The sequence below is a fragment of the Panthera uncia genome, unplaced genomic scaffold, assembly GCF_023721935.1.
Source record: "Panthera uncia isolate 11264 unplaced genomic scaffold, Puncia_PCG_1.0 HiC_scaffold_618, whole genome shotgun sequence".
In the NCBI taxonomy this organism is placed as follows: Eukaryota; Metazoa; Chordata; class Mammalia; order Carnivora; family Felidae; genus Panthera; species Panthera uncia.
Genome location: NW_026059779.1, coordinates 3161 through 18559, shown reverse-complemented (window position 1 = coordinate 18559; position 15399 = coordinate 3161). Strand labels below are relative to the sequence as shown.

At 56.6% G+C, this 15399-nt stretch overlaps 1 protein-coding gene across 1 annotated transcript; it reads left to right on the top strand.

The window, feature by feature from the left end:
- The first annotated feature begins 75 nt into the window (after positions 1-75).
- Positions 76-10534, top strand: LOC125918271 (SH3KBP1-binding protein 1-like). The gene is given in 19 exon segments (XM_049624285.1): positions 76-200; positions 424-477; positions 628-673; positions 779-852; positions 1139-1197; positions 1417-1497; positions 3273-3434; positions 3518-3608; positions 3698-3888; positions 4661-4776; positions 5587-5674; positions 5790-5906; positions 6831-7001; positions 7961-8116; positions 8518-8614; positions 9646-9824; positions 10072-10186; positions 10299-10482; positions 10484-10534. Coding segments are annotated over 19 exon segments (2103 nt in total). The 5' UTR covers positions 76-114; the 3' UTR covers positions 10520-10534.
- Positions 10535-15399: the final 4865 nt, after the last annotated feature.

The following is a 15399-nucleotide window of genomic DNA, read 5'->3' as shown; positions in this document are numbered from 1 at the left end:
GTGTCCAATCGCCGGTGGCCCTGGGAGTCTCCAGGCCAATGAGCAGGCAGTGGGGGGCGGGACCCGAGTGTAGACCCGGAAGCGGGTGCTGGCCGGCCGGCTCGCCCGGGGGCCATGGCAGCCGCGGCACCTGCAGCAGAAGGGGTCCCGAGTCGGGGGCCTCCGGGGGAGGTGATTCATCTGAACGTGGGAGGCAAGAGGTGAGTGTAGGAGATTCCTGAGGCCCCCACCTCGGGGACCGGGAACGGGGTGGGAGTACCGCCTCTCTCTGGGGGAATCCCTGTCCATCAAGGATTGCTCCGCCCCCTGCTGAAAGCGCGAGTGCTCGGACTGGCGCCCGGGATGGCGGTGGGGTAAGGAGCTACATTCCTTCCCTCCTTCCATCCTTCCATCCCCTACTGTGCGCTCACTTTCCCCGCTTAGGTTCAGTACCTCTCGCCAGACTCTCACCTGGATCCCAGACTCCTTCTTCTCCAGGTGATCGGGAGAGACAGTTTGGGTCGGGTGGTGGGGGGCAGGACGAGAGGGTATGGGAAAATCTAATGCCCCACTCACCCTCCCCACCCTCCACCCCCTTCACACACACACACTTGCCCTTTACACCTACTCTGCATCCCCTCCCAACAGTCTTCTCAGCGGACGCATCTCTACACTGAAAGATGAGACTGGAGCTGTGAGTAGGGCAAGAGCTGAAACGGGGCAGCGGGTAGGAGGAGGGACAGGAGCCCCACTCAGCCCCGTGTTTTGTCCCATCCATCCTCTGCCCCCCTTCCCGCAGATCTTCATCGACAGGGACCCCACCGTCTTCGCCCCCATCCTCAACTTCCTGCGCACCAAAGAGTTGGACCCCAGGTTTGCATGGGGATAAAGGGACCCCACTGTCTTCACCTTCTTCCCTTCAGAATGTTCACCTAAGCTCCTCGATCATATTTAAATCGTGTCCTTAGAATTTACCCCAAACACCACACACGCACATTTTCACTGCCCATATATAATAACATCACTCCTTAGAGTCTTGATCCAGTCAAAATTTGCTACCTCTTGGGACTCTTTGTACAGTTTTGAAAACTTCCTCCTTAGAATTCTCCACTCACTCCCATTTCCCAGACTCTGACCCCTAGTCAATTCTACTACCCAGGGGTGTCCACGGTTCCAGCCTCCTCCACGAAGCCCAGTTCTATGGGCTCACTCCTCTGGGTAAGTGGGGCCCCCATGAGCATCCTCACTGCATAGAAAACAAGCCCCAGCTCTCAAGATGCTCCCTCTTCCCCTCTCTTGAAAGAAGTTTAGGTTAGAGCCAAGAGCACTGGATTTGGTCCTGGATCTGGGGGATGGGGGTGGAGAATGAGATTGGTAAGGGGGTTAGAATCTGCCTCAGTACCCCCCAAGTCCCAGCATGGAGTTATTCTGCTTCAGTTCGACGCCTGCAGCTGCGGGAGGAGTTGGACCGATCTTCCTGTGGAAACGTTCTCTTCAACGGTTACCTGCCTCCACCAGGTGGGCACAGCTAAGGGATGGAGGGGAGGGAGGGTGGACTAAAGACTACATTTCCCATAAGGTCACAGCCCTTGCTGTGAGCCCTGTGCTTACCTGTGCTGTGAGCCCTGAGACATGATGGGAGTTTTAGCCTTATATCAGAGGCTGGACTGATGCTTGGAAAGGAAGTAGGAACTCACTTCCAATGAGGCAGTGGGCCAGCTAGTCCCCTGAGGCTAGGATGTATGTTCTGGAGCCTGATGGGGGTTGTAGTCCACGTTTGATTTCCCTGTGAGGAAGCTTAGAAGAAATAAAATAAAACATTTTGCATGGAGGTGGAAATATTAAGGGGAATTATTGACCATAATCTCCATGGGACCTTAGATCAGCAACCCCACTGGCCATGGAAGATATGCCTCAGTGGTTACTGGAAACCCAGCATGGGGCTCAAACTCACAACCCCGAGATCAAGAGTCACATACTCAGGGCACTTGGGTGGCTCAGTCGGTGAAGCATCCGACTCTTGATTTTGACTCAAGTCATGATCTCATGGTTTGTGAGTTCAAGCCCCACATCAGGCTGGCTGCTGTCAGCATGGAGCCTGCTTTGGATCCTCTGTACCCCTCTCTGTCTGCCCCTCCTCTCCTTGCTCGCTCTCTCTCAAAAATAATTAAAATAAACATATATAAAATAAGAGTTGCATACCCTTCCGACTGAACTAGCCAGGCACCCCATAAAGGAGTCATTTTAAGTAGAAGCTTTAGGGGCACCTGGGTGGCTCAGTCAGTTGAGTGTCCAACTTTGGCTTATGTCATGATCTTGCGGTTTGTGAGTTCAAACCCCGCGTTGGGCTCTGTGCTGACAGTGTAGAGCCTGCTTGGGATTCTTTCTCTCTCCCTCTCTGTTCCTCCCCCACTTGTGCGCTCTCTCTCTCTCTCTCTCTCTCTCTCTCTCAAAAAATAAATAAATAAACTTAAAAAAATAAATAGAAGTTTTCTATCACTGCCTTCATACCATAAATAAGTAAATGTGAAAATGAAACCCTGAAATAACAGTTATGATGCTACTGCCTTGCCAAAGAAATTGGCTTACATTTCTTTCTTTTCTTTTTTTAATTTTTTTTAAATGTTTTATTTATTTTTGTGAGAGAGAGCAAGAGAGTGCAAGTGGGAGCCAGGGAGGGACAGAGGGGGTGAGCACCGAAGATCCCAAGCGGGCTCTGCGCTGACAGACTGTGAGATCATGACCTGAGTCACCCAGGCGCCCCTAGGCTTCCATTTCTTTTCTCTTCTTTTTTTTCTAACATTTATTTATTTTTGAGACAGAGAGAGACAGAGCATGAACGGGGGAGGGTCAGAGAGAGGGAGACACAGAATCCGAAGCAGGCTCCAGGCTCCGAGCTGTCAGCACAGAGCCCGACGCGGGGCTCGAACTCACGGACCGCAAGATCATGACCTGAGGTGAAGTCGGTCGGTCGCTTAACCGACTGAGCCACCCAGGCGCCCCTAGGCTTCCATTTCTTAAAACAGAACATTAGCAAATACTGAAAAGATAGCACCGTTATGGTAGTGCCAAACTGATTCGGCCCTTGTGATGTGCTCAAAGGAACAGAAAAGGCAGTAACTTGCTGGGTGATTCCGTGTCCTTTCGTGCCACGTCCCCACACCACTGAGAATCTTTTCGCCCGGGACACTATGCCCCCACGTGTGGGGAAGTCGGCTTCTGGCGCATTTGAAGCGCTTGCTACGTGGCAATTATTACAGCTATTGTCACTCTGCTCCTTCTCCACGCCACAGCGTTCCCAGTGAAGCGGCGGAACCGGCACAGCCTGGTGGGGCCCCAGCAGTCGGGGGGACGCCCAGCCCCTGTTCGACGGAGCAACACGATGCCCCCCAACCTGGGCAATGCAGGGCTGCTGGGCCGAGTGCTGGATGAGAGGGCCCCTCCCTCCCCATCGGGTATGTTTCTGTCTCCTGGGAGACTGGGGCAGCCAGTGGGGTCCCTGCGCCCCTGCCCTGATCCCTGCTTTTCCCCCCACAAGGGCCACCAGAGGAGCCGGGGATCGTGCGCCTGGTGTGTGGACACCACAACTGGATCGCTGTGGCCTATACCCAGTTTCTTGTCTGCTATAGGTGCTCGGGGAGGGGGGTGGCCGGAGGCTCAAGCCCTGTTGGTGGGGAGGGCTTGCGGTGAGGGCTGATGACATCCCCCAATCCTCCAGGCTAAAAGAAGCCTCTGGCTGGCAGCTGGTGTTTTCCAGTCCCCGCCTGGACTGGCCCATCGAGCGACTGGCACTCACAGCCCGGGCGCTCGGTGGGGCTTTGGGTGAACATGACAAGATGGTGGCAGCGGCTACAGGCAGCGAGATCCTGCTGTGGGCTCTGCAGGCAGAAGGCGGGGGCTCCGAGATAGGTATGGCGCCGCGACTTTTCCAGAACCTTCTTTCTGCCCTTTAGAATTACGCTTCACCCTGTGGTCTGTTAGGATTCTCTTCCACCCCGTTGGAATTCTCTGGCCTGTTAACCCACTCTGTAAGTTCTTACACCCATGGGGATTCTTTGCATTATTAAGATGCTCCAACCCTTTAGAATTCCGTATCCTGTTCGAATTCCTTGGCTTGTAGAAAAATCCACCCACGTCCAGAATTCCCTGCCCTGTTAGACCTCCATGCCAGGGGAATCCCAGAGCCGGCTAGAGTCTATGTTCCCATTAGACATCTCTGTTTGCTTTATTTTTTGTTTTAATGTTTTATTTATTTTTGAGAGAGAGAGAGAGTGTGTGTGAGGGGGGCAGGGGCACAGAGAGAGGGAGACAGAATCCGAAGCAGGCTCCAGGATCTGAGCCGTCAGCATAGAGCCCAATGCAGGCCTCGAACTCACAATGTGAGATCATGACCTGAACCGAAGTTGGTCGCTCAACCGACGGAGCCACCCAGGCGCCCGTCGGTTTGCCTTATTGAAAACTGCGACCATGTTAGAGTCCCACACCCCGTCAGGAATCTGGCCTGTGTAATCCTCTGTAATTCCTGCTGGAATCCTCTAGCCTATAAAGATTCTGTGGCCCCACCGAATCCGCTGGCCCTGGGAGTTCTTCCTGGTCCACTGAGCGACTGGCTTCTCCCCCAGTCCTCCTCCTTCTCCCCCAGGAAGCGGGGTCCTGGCTGAGTGCTCCTTGCCTTCTGCAGGAGTCTTCCATCTGGGGGTGCCCGTGGAGGCCTTATTCTTCGTTGGGAACCAGCTCATTGCCACGAGCCACACGGGGCGCATCGGGGTTTGGAACGCCGTCACCAAGCACTGGCAGGTCAGAGGGGTGGCCGGCCTGGCTGCCTCTTTCCCAGGCGTCCAGTCTGCACGGACCCGGGGAGGGGTTCCTTCCTGCCCCAGCCCAACTGGAGACAGCCAGAGAACCCAGCAGCGGGCCAGATCTGGTGGGGGTGCCGGGGTGATAAAGGCCTAAGGAGGAGGAGTCAGGGAGGCCTTTCTGGAAGAGGGGCCGCTGAGCTGACAGGGAAGATGGTGGGTTTGCAAAGGAGGAGAGCGGGTTCTCCAGGCACTGGATGGGGGAGCAGGTGAGTGAAGATGCCGTAGGAGACAGACGTGCACACGTCTGTCGTTCCCTCCCAAACCATGTGCAAAACATAAAGAAAAATATACCTACGGTATTGCTTTCTCCTGTAAAGTATGTTTGGGAGAGAGAGACAGAAAAGCAGAGAAAGGAGAGAGAAAGAGGGGGGGAGACAGACAAAAAGCAATAGAGGAAGTCAGAAAGAGGTGATGGAGAGAGGGAAGGGTGGGCAGAGTGAAGCCGGGACTGGAAGGCGGTGGTGCCGAAGGGATGTAGAGAGACAGAAATAAATAGGAAAAGCCAGCAATATGGGGTCAAAGAGAGGCCAAGAGGCAGAACCGCTGACCCAGAGACTTCCAGAGACAGACAGACGCAGATGGAGATAGAACTAGAGCCGGTGAGGCTGGAGAGAAGTGGGCCTAGAAACCCCGGGTAGGTTCTGGAAGCGGTGGGGGGTGGGGGTGGGGTGAGGAGCACCCTGAGGGGTGCCGTGGAGGTGGAGGCAGGGAGGACCTCCCGGCCACAGCCGGTCCTGCCTGCCCCCAGGTCCAGGAGGTGCAGCCCATCACCAGCTACGACGCGGCGGGCTCCTTCCTCCTCCTGGGCTGTGACAACGGCTCTATCTACTACGTGGGTGAGCAGCAGCTGGTACCCCGCGTGCCCGAGAACCTCCCCGGGAAGGCAGGGGGCGGGGGGGGGGGTGCTGAGCACCTTGAACGAGCCCACGCTGCTCTCCCCACCCGCCCTAGATGTGCAGAAGTTTCCCCTGCGCATGAAGGACAACGACCTCCTTGTCAGTGAGCTCTACCGGGACCCGGCAGAGGACGGAGTCACGGCCCTCAGCGTCTACCTCACCCCCAAGACCAGTAAGCTATGACCGGCTCCCCCCATCTACCCCCCCTACCCCGCTGCCAGCAGCCCCAGCCCACAGCCGCCTCCCCACCACTGTGTAGCATGACCCTGTGAGATTTACTGGGAGGAGAAAAGATTCAACTCTCACTTAGTCATTCAACAAACACCGGGCACCGCTTGTATGTAAGCTGTGGCAGGTCTCTCCAACCAGGGCCTGACTTGGCCACGAGCAGTTCGTCTTTGTGTTTCTTTTCCACCTCTGCAATGAGGACATGATGTTTCCACGCTCATAAAACAAAGAGGGTGCGTGTTTTACAGCGGATGAAACCGAGTTCTCTCACTTGGGGACAGTTTTTTTGATTTGGTTTCTTGGCTTTAAATGCAGAAAATTAGGCTAGGTTTTTTTTTTTTTTTTAATATCATTTACTTAGAAAATTATTTATTAGAGAAAGAGCGCATGCAGTCAAGCAGGAGAGGGGCACAGGGAGAGAGAGAAAAAAAATTTTTTTTAATATTTATTTATTTCTGGGGAGGAGCAGAGAGAGGGAGGCACAGAATCTGAAGCAGGCTGCAGGCTCCAGGCTCTGAGCTGTCGGTGCAGAGCCAGACGCGGGGCTCGATCCCAGGACGGTGAGATCATGACCTGAGCCAAAGTCAGATGCTTAACCAGCTGAGCCAGCCAGGCGCCCCTCTATTTTTCTGTCTGTCCCCTCTCTTATTAGCTCCGTCTCTCTCTCTGCCTTACTTTCTGTCCCTGCTCCTCTCTTTCTCTGATCTCTCCCTCTGTCTCTCCCTTTCTGACATCTCACTGCCTTATTATTTCTGTCTGCCCCTGTCTCCTTGCTTTCTGACTCTATCTCTGTCCTTCTCTTTCTCTCTGCCGTGGTTTCTGTCTCCCTGTGGCCCTGTCGCTGCCTTCATCCTCGGCCCCTCACCAGGTGACAGCGGGAACTGGATCGAGATTGCCTATGGCACCAGCTCGGGGGGTGTGCGGGTCATTGTGCAGCACCCCGAGACCGTGGGCTCCGGGCCTCAGCTCTTCCAGACCTTCACCGTGCACCGCAGCCCCGTCACCAAGATCATGCTCTCGGAGAAGCACCTCATCTCAGGTGGGCCTCACCGGGCTGCCCCAACTGCCCATCTCCTCGCAAGAGGATGGCCTGGAGGGGAACATGAAACCAGGGGGTGGGGCCTCCGGGGAGGGGAGGGAATTTTAACCTGGAACAGCAATTGCAGAAGTGAGAGAATAGTGTAAGGGGACCCATCTAAGCAAGAGTAAGAAATTCATCAATTCAGCAAACACTGGTTGAGCACCTACTGTGTGCCAGGCCCAGGGGATACAGTGATGGACAAGACAGGCCAAGTGCCCGCCCTTAGGGAGCTGATGTTCTGCGGGAAGGCAGATGACAAATAAATAAATCAGAATATAAGTCACCAACAGGCAACGATGAAGACCATGAATAAAAACAAAAGTTGTGCGAGTGGCTTGAGAGTGTTGGGGTCACTGAGGAAGGAGCTTTGAGCAAAACCAAGGAAATAAGCAGTGCAGCTCGGTGGGGACAAACATTCTAGCAGAGGGAACAGGCATTGCAAGGGCTCTGAGCCAGGAGGATGATAGATGTGTCTGAGGAAGCAGAGTGGGCAAGGGAGACAGTAGGACCTTGTAAGCCATGAAGATGACTTTGTCCTTGCCCTTGACTGGGTAGGTATCATGGGAAAGAGGGTTGTGAGCAGAGGAGGGCCATCATCTGACACAGTTATTCACAGGGACTCTCTGGCTATGCGTCGGGGCAGGACAGGAGCAGGAGGAGGCTGCTGCCATGGACAGGACCAGGGTGGGGACAGTGACAGGGTTAGATGAGATCAGGCTCTGGAACAATTTTAGAGGAAGAACCAAGAGGATTTTTGACCATTTGGGAGTTCTGGGGAAGAGCGAATTCTCTGAAAGGGAAGAATCCAGAGGGGCCCGAATCCTGACACCTTTGAAAAGGGTCATCCTGGGGCTCGGGAAGGTTGGGCCGTGGTGATGACAGCTGGCCTGACCGGCCGTTGCCCCTGTGCTCCTCAGTCTGTGCCGACAACAACCACGTGCGCACGTGGTCCGTGACTCGCTTCCGGGGCATGATTTCCACCCAGCCCGGCTCCACCCCACTCGCTTCCTTCAAGATCCTGGCACTGGAGTCGGCCGACGGGCATGGTGGCTGCAGCGCTGGCAATGACATTGGTGCCTACTAGCCCCTGGCCCCCCATCCCATGCACCCTGCCTGACCCCCATTGGCCTCCACTGGCTCCTTCCCTGACCCCCTGTAGACCTCTCCTGACCCACCCAGCTGACCTGGCTGCCACCTGACCCCTGTCAATCTCCATTTACTCCCAGCTACCCCCGTTGAATTCTGTTACCCCGTTGATTCCTGCTGACCGCCACCTGACCCGGGACCCCCACCCCACAGCCCTGAGCTCCACTGACTGACCCTCAGCCCTCTCTGACCCCGCCCAATTCCAGAAAGCTGGGGATGGGGACCTAGTCCTGGGAGGGGGCTCATCTTGGAGAAGGGGGCAGAGCCTTAGGGTCTGGAGTCCCAGGGAGCCCAGCTGGCCCTGACTCCCCCCACCATCCTGGTCCAGGCCCCTACGGCGAGCGGGACGACCAGCAAGTGTTCATTCAGAAGGTGGTGCCAACCGCCAGCCAGCTCTTTGTGCGTCTTTCATCCACTGGCCAGCGGTGAGGACCGTCCCATCGAACGGGGAGGGTGGTCAGGGGAGAGGGCAGGACACCAGCTGGGTCACGGAGGCCAAAAGGGGGTCCTAGCCAAGGAACGCCTGAAGGAGCAAAGGCTGGGAGGGGGCACGAGGCCTGGTCCTGGGTTTGGGGGCTGGAGGAATTCAAGGTGTGACATGTGTGGGTAGCAGTGAGGCTGGGGAAGCCCCAGGTGCCTGTGCCGGACCTCACGCAGGTCACTCGGTGTGGCCAGAGCCCGGGATCGGGGCAGGAGGCACAGGTGGGGGTGCCGGGGATGGGGGGGGGGGGGGGCACAGGCAGCTGTAGGAGCCCAGAGGAGGTGCTTGCTCCAGTCTGGGGAGGGGGCCTGTGAGGGTTTTCGTGAGGACCTTGGAGATAAACAGCAATGAGCAGAAGAAAGGAGGGGCAGGGGTGCGCCGGGCTGAAGGAACAGTGCGGGTGAAGGCTGGGAATGGACAGCCAGTGAGGTGCACGTGGTCTGGGGGCCAGACCTCCGAACAGGCTGCTGAGGGGCACGAAGGAGCTGAGATTGGCCTGGGCTGCTGGGGAGCCGTGGCCACCATGGGGGTTGGACTGGAGGTGGGACAGGAGTCCGAGAGTCCAGGGAAGAGGCTGGGACAGGTGGGGACAGGAGCCGGCAGGGCTTGACCAGGGCCAGACAGGAGGGGAGGAGGGGGCCCTGGAGGCTGAAGGGATGGGGCAGGGGGTTGGAAGCTGGTGATAGGAGGGGAGGGAGGCCCCCAGGATGACAGGCCTTCTCTGAGTCAGGAACCAGAAGGGAGAGCAGCAGATTTGGGGGAGAATCCCCATGGGGACGTGGGGTGATGCTGGACAGGAGCCATCCCAGAGGCCGCTGCACCCCGAGAGTACATGGGGGAAGGGGAAAGAAGCCTGGGGTGGCGGTTGGAGAGGCAGCGACTAAAGCCATAATGGTGGGGACTGTGGCCCGGGAAGGGGTGTACAGGTGAGGAGAGGGACCGGGGCCAGGGTGACCCCTCTCCCTTCCGTCTCAGGGTGTGCTCGGTGCGCTCGGTGGACGGCTCCCCCACCACCGCCTTCACGGTGCTCGAGTGTGAGGGCTCCCGGCGGCTCGGCTCTCGGCCCCGGCGCTACCTGCTCACCGGCCAGGCCAATGGCAGCCTGGCCATGTGGGACCTGACCACCGCCATGGACGGCCTCGGCCAGGCCCCTGGTACTCCCTATACCTGGCCTCCGTGCCGGCCCCTGTCCACAACCTCCTTTGCCAGTCTCCCTCCCCAGGCTCTGGCCCTCTGACCCCTTTCCTCTGCCTTTGAACCCCAGCTTGCCCTCACTTTTCCACCCTCTCGTAGCTTCTGACCCCTAGCCTTTGACCTCTGCGTTTTTGCTCCTATCCCGGCCTCAAGCCTTGCGTGTGACCTTTGTCCCTTGCCCAGTGGCCCCTGTCTTGCCCCCCCCAGCAGGTGGGCTGACCGAGGAAGAGCTGATGGAGCAGCTGGAGCAAGGTGAGCCGGTGCCACTGGCTTCCTCTCGGAGCTCTCTCCCCAGCCCCTCCCCTCGCACCTCTCTCACCAGGTAGACTGAACTCCACTTTCCCTTCTGTGCAATGGGGGAGGGGCGGGGGAGGGCGGGGGAGTTGCCTCCCTGCCCACGATGACCCTCACTGACCCTCCTCACCGCCCCCCAGTCTCCACTCAGCCTCCCTGTCTGGCCGTCTCGGGAGCCTGAGCCCCCCCCAGGCTGAGGCCCGGCGCCGCGGGGGAGGCAGCTTTGTGGAACGCTGCCAGGAGCTGGTGCGGAGCGGGCCAGAGTCCCGACGGCCCCCGACACCAGCGCCTCGGCCCTCCACGGGTCTCGGGGCTCCCCTTGCACCCCCCCAAGGTGAAGCTCAACGAGACTTCCTTCTGAACACAGCCGCCATGGTGCCTTTGGATACCCAGGTCCTGGGGGGGGGAAGGGGTGGGGTGGGGTGGCAGGGCTCAGGTGCCTCCCTGCTTCCTGTCAGAGCCCTGGGTTCAGGGCCAGGGCTTCCTTGGAATGGTCGTTGTTACTAGGCCCCCACTGCCCCCCCCCTTTTCTGAAGCCAAAGTCACCCTCCCCTAATAAAGTTGTCACTGCCAACACCTTGCTGACATTCTTAGAGGGTTTGGGGACCCCCAGGGAAAGGGTGGGAGAGATGTGAGGACCAGCCAGATGTCTGGCTGTAGATTTAGGAACATCTGTCTCTCTTGGTTTAAGCAAAGAAGGGGAATGTAATGGTTTACATCTGGCTTCAGGCATAGTTGGATCCAGGGATTCAGATACTCGTCCAGAACGTCTTTCCATCTATTTGGTTTTGCTCTCCTCTGGGATGCATCATACTCAGGTTTTCCCCTCTCGGTGCCAAGATGACTCCAGGTACCTCCTTAGCAACTTGTTTTTTTTTCTAGCAAGAGCAACAAATCACACGACTGATTCTTATTGACTTAAATTTAGTCAGACGGCCATCCCTGAACCAGCCACTATGGCCGGTGTGATGGAGGCCTTCCACAGTTCCAGGGGTCATGTGCCCTCACAGGCCAGGAGGTTGACAGATTGGAGGAGGAATTCCTGAAAGGTGAATCGGGGTACTGTTACCACAAGCAAGGACGACTGGCCACAGGTCAACAGAAACACAGATGTCAGCTATGTGATTGCCACATCCTGAACATTTGTACCCTAAGCATCGCCATCACAAACACCTTTCCCACATCCCTTTCCTGCCCATGCCAGAGAGGTTATGAGGGACAGGTTCAGCTCACTCTAGCTTAATATCCTTGAGATTTTCCCCCAAATAATACCTGTTCCCATGGCAACTTCTCAGGAAAGATTTGTGCATCTTTTCCTTGAGCCAACGAAGAGGAAAGAAAGTGGGGCAGACTGGGAACAAGGATTTTAGAATATGCTGATTTCCCTTGAAAAGGGAAATTAGTTCTGGAATGCCAGAGTTTCTGTAACATAGTGGAGAAGGGTCCAGAGTGTTAGGGAATCTAGAACACAGGGATATTCTAGAGTGCTAGCAGATGAACAATATTAGGATCCCCCCACCCTGCATTTCAGAGAATCCACACAACAGAAGTTGCTTGACCAAAGGACCTGGAAGTCAATGGTTCTAGAACAGGGGAGTGTTGTAGAATGCCTATGATTCTACACTTGCATGCCGGAGATTTGGAGATGCTGAGAATTATAGGAAACAGCAATGTGGAGTACTAGAAAATCTAGAGCATAGAGTATTCCGGAATGTCAGCTCTTCTGGATCGCTAGAGGGTTTGTTTGCATTCCAAGAAACCCATAATGGCAAGGGCCTCTGGATTGTCAGGGGATCTAGAACATGAACAGAGATGAATGATTCAAAAACATGAGTGTTTTGGAATACCTGTGAACCTCAAACTTTAGAAATATTTTTACATGCCAAGGCATTCAGAACCCTAGGGAATGTTTGAATGTTAGAAAGTCTAGAACATAGGAGGAGGGGTTGTGAATTCAGGGAATCTAGAATGTGGGATGTTTTATAATGCTCACAGATCTAGAATACTGAGATAGTTTTTCCTTGCCAGGGAATCTGGAACACGTTGTGTTTCTGGATTGCTGGTGATTCTAGAACTGAGAGAGAAAATGTAAGAAAATCTGGAACACTAAAGAGATTTGTCTGTCTGTTAATACCAGGGATAAAACCCAGCGTGTGAGCACACGATGGGAGGAAGCTTCTGGAATGCCACAGCACCAGAACTCAGGGATTCTGAAGGGTTGAGATCAGATCAGGATCCAAGGGATGACATAGAAACGACCCCGGGAGATAGTGGCACTGATGGGGAAGGATTGGGAGCTGGGGACTCCAAATTCAGGGGGGATGGGAAGCCAACGCCATCCCCGGAAGTTGTAGTGGTGAGCCAGAGGCTGTTGCCTAGCAACGAGCATTGAAGATGCCCCGGATCCCAGGCAGAAGGGAGGAATTTCAGCAGCGCCCCCAGCAAATGCTCCAGCCACAGGGTAGGAGGTGAGGAGGAGGGCAACGGAGGGGGGCATGGGGGGCCAGGACATGCTGTCCTGCAGGGCCATGTTAACAGGGATTGTGGGGGCTTCCCAAAAACAGGGACACGGAACACATTCAGTGGGCAGTCAGGCACTCCCTCATCATGCTAAGACAGCCCACGAATGTCCCTGAGTGTCATCGTTACTGCTCTAAGGGGCTGCGTGGCCCTGGATGGTGGGTGGGCCTGGATTTCTGGGTGTCCGTGTGGGATGGAGGTGTGGATTGCTGTAGGTGGCAGTAACAGTGTGAGCGGGGCTATGTGAGTTACCCGGTGCTCACTGTAACAGGGGAGGGTGAAAGGGTCGCCCCTCCACTGGAAGGAGCAGGAATGGGGGATGAGGACAAAGCTGGATCGGTTGATGTTCTCAGCCTAGGGTGGGCCCTCTGATCAGGGAAGGGGGCCTAGTATCCTGTGTGGGTGGAGCCTGTGATCCATTGGGGGCGGAGCTAGCGATCCAGAACTGGAAACTAAAAGGCTCAAACCGCCTGGAGGGATGGGGCCTGGAACCTCGGAGGCGGGGCAAATATGAAAGGGGTGGGGCTTGGGAATCCTAAGCATGGTGCCGCACCGGAATTCGCTATGGGAAGGGCAGTGGCCTTAAATTCAGACGGGAAGGGGTCAAGTAGGGAGCCGGGGTCGGAAACTCAGGGGGCGGTGCCTTTGGGAGAAGAGAGGCGGGGCAAATTTCGGGGGGGGGGGAAAGGGTGGGGCCTTGAGTTTATAATGAAGTAAAAGGGGCTGGGCTTGTGACCTACCGAGATGGGAAGCCATAAGAAAAGCTTGGAGCCTGGACCTCCCTAAAGAGAGTGCAGATGGGGCCTAAGGCCCTCTGAGGCTTGGGGTCCCTAGAAAGGGAGGGGACTAGAATTCTCTAAAGAGAGAGTCTGTAATTCTGGCAGTGGGAGGGGTGCTGTTGGGAATCTTTAAAGGTTCAGGATAGGGAAGGGGAGTCTGGTACCCCCTAGGGGCAGCTGCGGAGAGGGGTGTAAGGAGGAGAACAGTTCTCTAGGAGCCCCTTGGAAGCCAAGTCTGTGGGTCAGGGGCAGAGACTCGGTCCTGTGATGGACAGAGGCTACAACCTTCCGAGGAAAAAGATTCTGCTTGTTGGACCCGGAACCCCAACAGCACAGGGCCTTGAGAAGGGAAAACCCTTTGGGAAGGTGCAGGGTGGGCCTGGGGCCACAGAGCGGTCGGACCTGGGGCTTACTGCAGGATTAGCACTACCCCCCACCCAGAATCCTGAGCCTCTAGTGTGAGAAGTGGACACCTATGGGGGCTTCCAGCGTTTACACCAGTCAGGGAGCAAATTCTGATCAAATTCTCCCACTACTGTGAGCGAAGGATGAGGCCTGAGTCTAATTTAGGGCCCACTGCCTATGCGTTCCTCCCAACCGTGGTGGTGGTGGGAGGGGACGGGGGTCCCAGCACCTCCGCTCTTGGGCTCTCCTTCACAAGTTGGTACCCGACTCCCGATTTCGCCTCCAGCACTGAGAACTCCAGGCCCCAGCGCCCCCCGCCCGGCACCTGTCCCGCTAGCCCCTCCCCTGCCGCCTTCCGATTGGCCGCGCGGACAGCGCCCCCTGGCGGCACCGGGCTCTGATTGGCGGGAAGTTCGCAGCCGCGGCTAAGACTGTGGAGAAAATGAGTCGGCCTCGGGCGGGGGCGGGGGGCGGGGCCGCGCCAAGCCGGACCCGCTGGACAGACGGCCCGCCTGGAGCGGGACTCCACGCCGGACACGATGCGGCGGCCTGGCCCCAGCGGCCGCCGCCCCCTCCTGCTGGTGCTGCTGCTGCCACTCTTCGCAGCCGCCGCCTCCGCCACCAGCCCCAGCCCCAGCGAGGCCGTCGAGGTTGCAGGGATCCCGGGCCGCCAGGCCGGGTAAGCCCCGCTGCGGCCCCTTCTTCCTTGTGCCCCCTCCATCCAATAAGTCTGGTGGTCCGTGAGGACCAGGACTTGCGGATTTAGGGGAATACGAACCCATTGCTTCAGGGTAGGGATGAAAGAGCCAGAGCTCTTGGATTTGTTAGGGCCCTCTACTTTGCAGGGGTTAGAATCCAGGGAGTACTGGGATTTTGAGGCGAGGGAGTCCCCGCCGGTGTGATAGATGGATGTAGCCCCAGGGAATTCCAGGTTGTTTTTTTTTTTTTTTTCCGGAGAAGGGTCCCAGTTTATATGGGAATGGGGCTTTGAGTTTTCCTAAGATGATAGATGGGTGGGGCCCCCCCAGCTAGGATGGGGTTCCCCAAGCTTCTTGGGCGCTTAAGGAGGAGTATGGGAGGTTATGAAGGGATTCTATGGTGGAGTTAAGATGTACTGATTTTCTGGGGTTTGGGAACGAGTGGATTAATTAAAGGGACCCTTGGGTTTTCCTAGTGACTTAGGAAGACGTGGACTTCGAGCCTGATGGCGGAGGGGCTTGCAAGGGGTTGTGCGGAGGGGGTTCCTCAGATTTCCTGAGGGTTGGGGATGCTCTTGTTTCCTAGAAAGAGGATCCCGGGCTTGAATGAGGTACCAGTGATTTCGCGGCAAAAGATCCAAAACTTCCTATAGATGCGGGGGTTATAGCCACCCTTCCTGTCTACGGGTGACGAGATCGAAGGAAGCAGTCTGCCCAGTACCCCCACCCCCCGCTCTGCGGCCCAGCGCTCCGTTACAAAGGCCCCGGGCTCTGCTCCCGCCTCGGTCTCTGCGAATGCGTTTAGTAACCCGAGCCGCGCCGGGGGCGGGGCCGGGAAG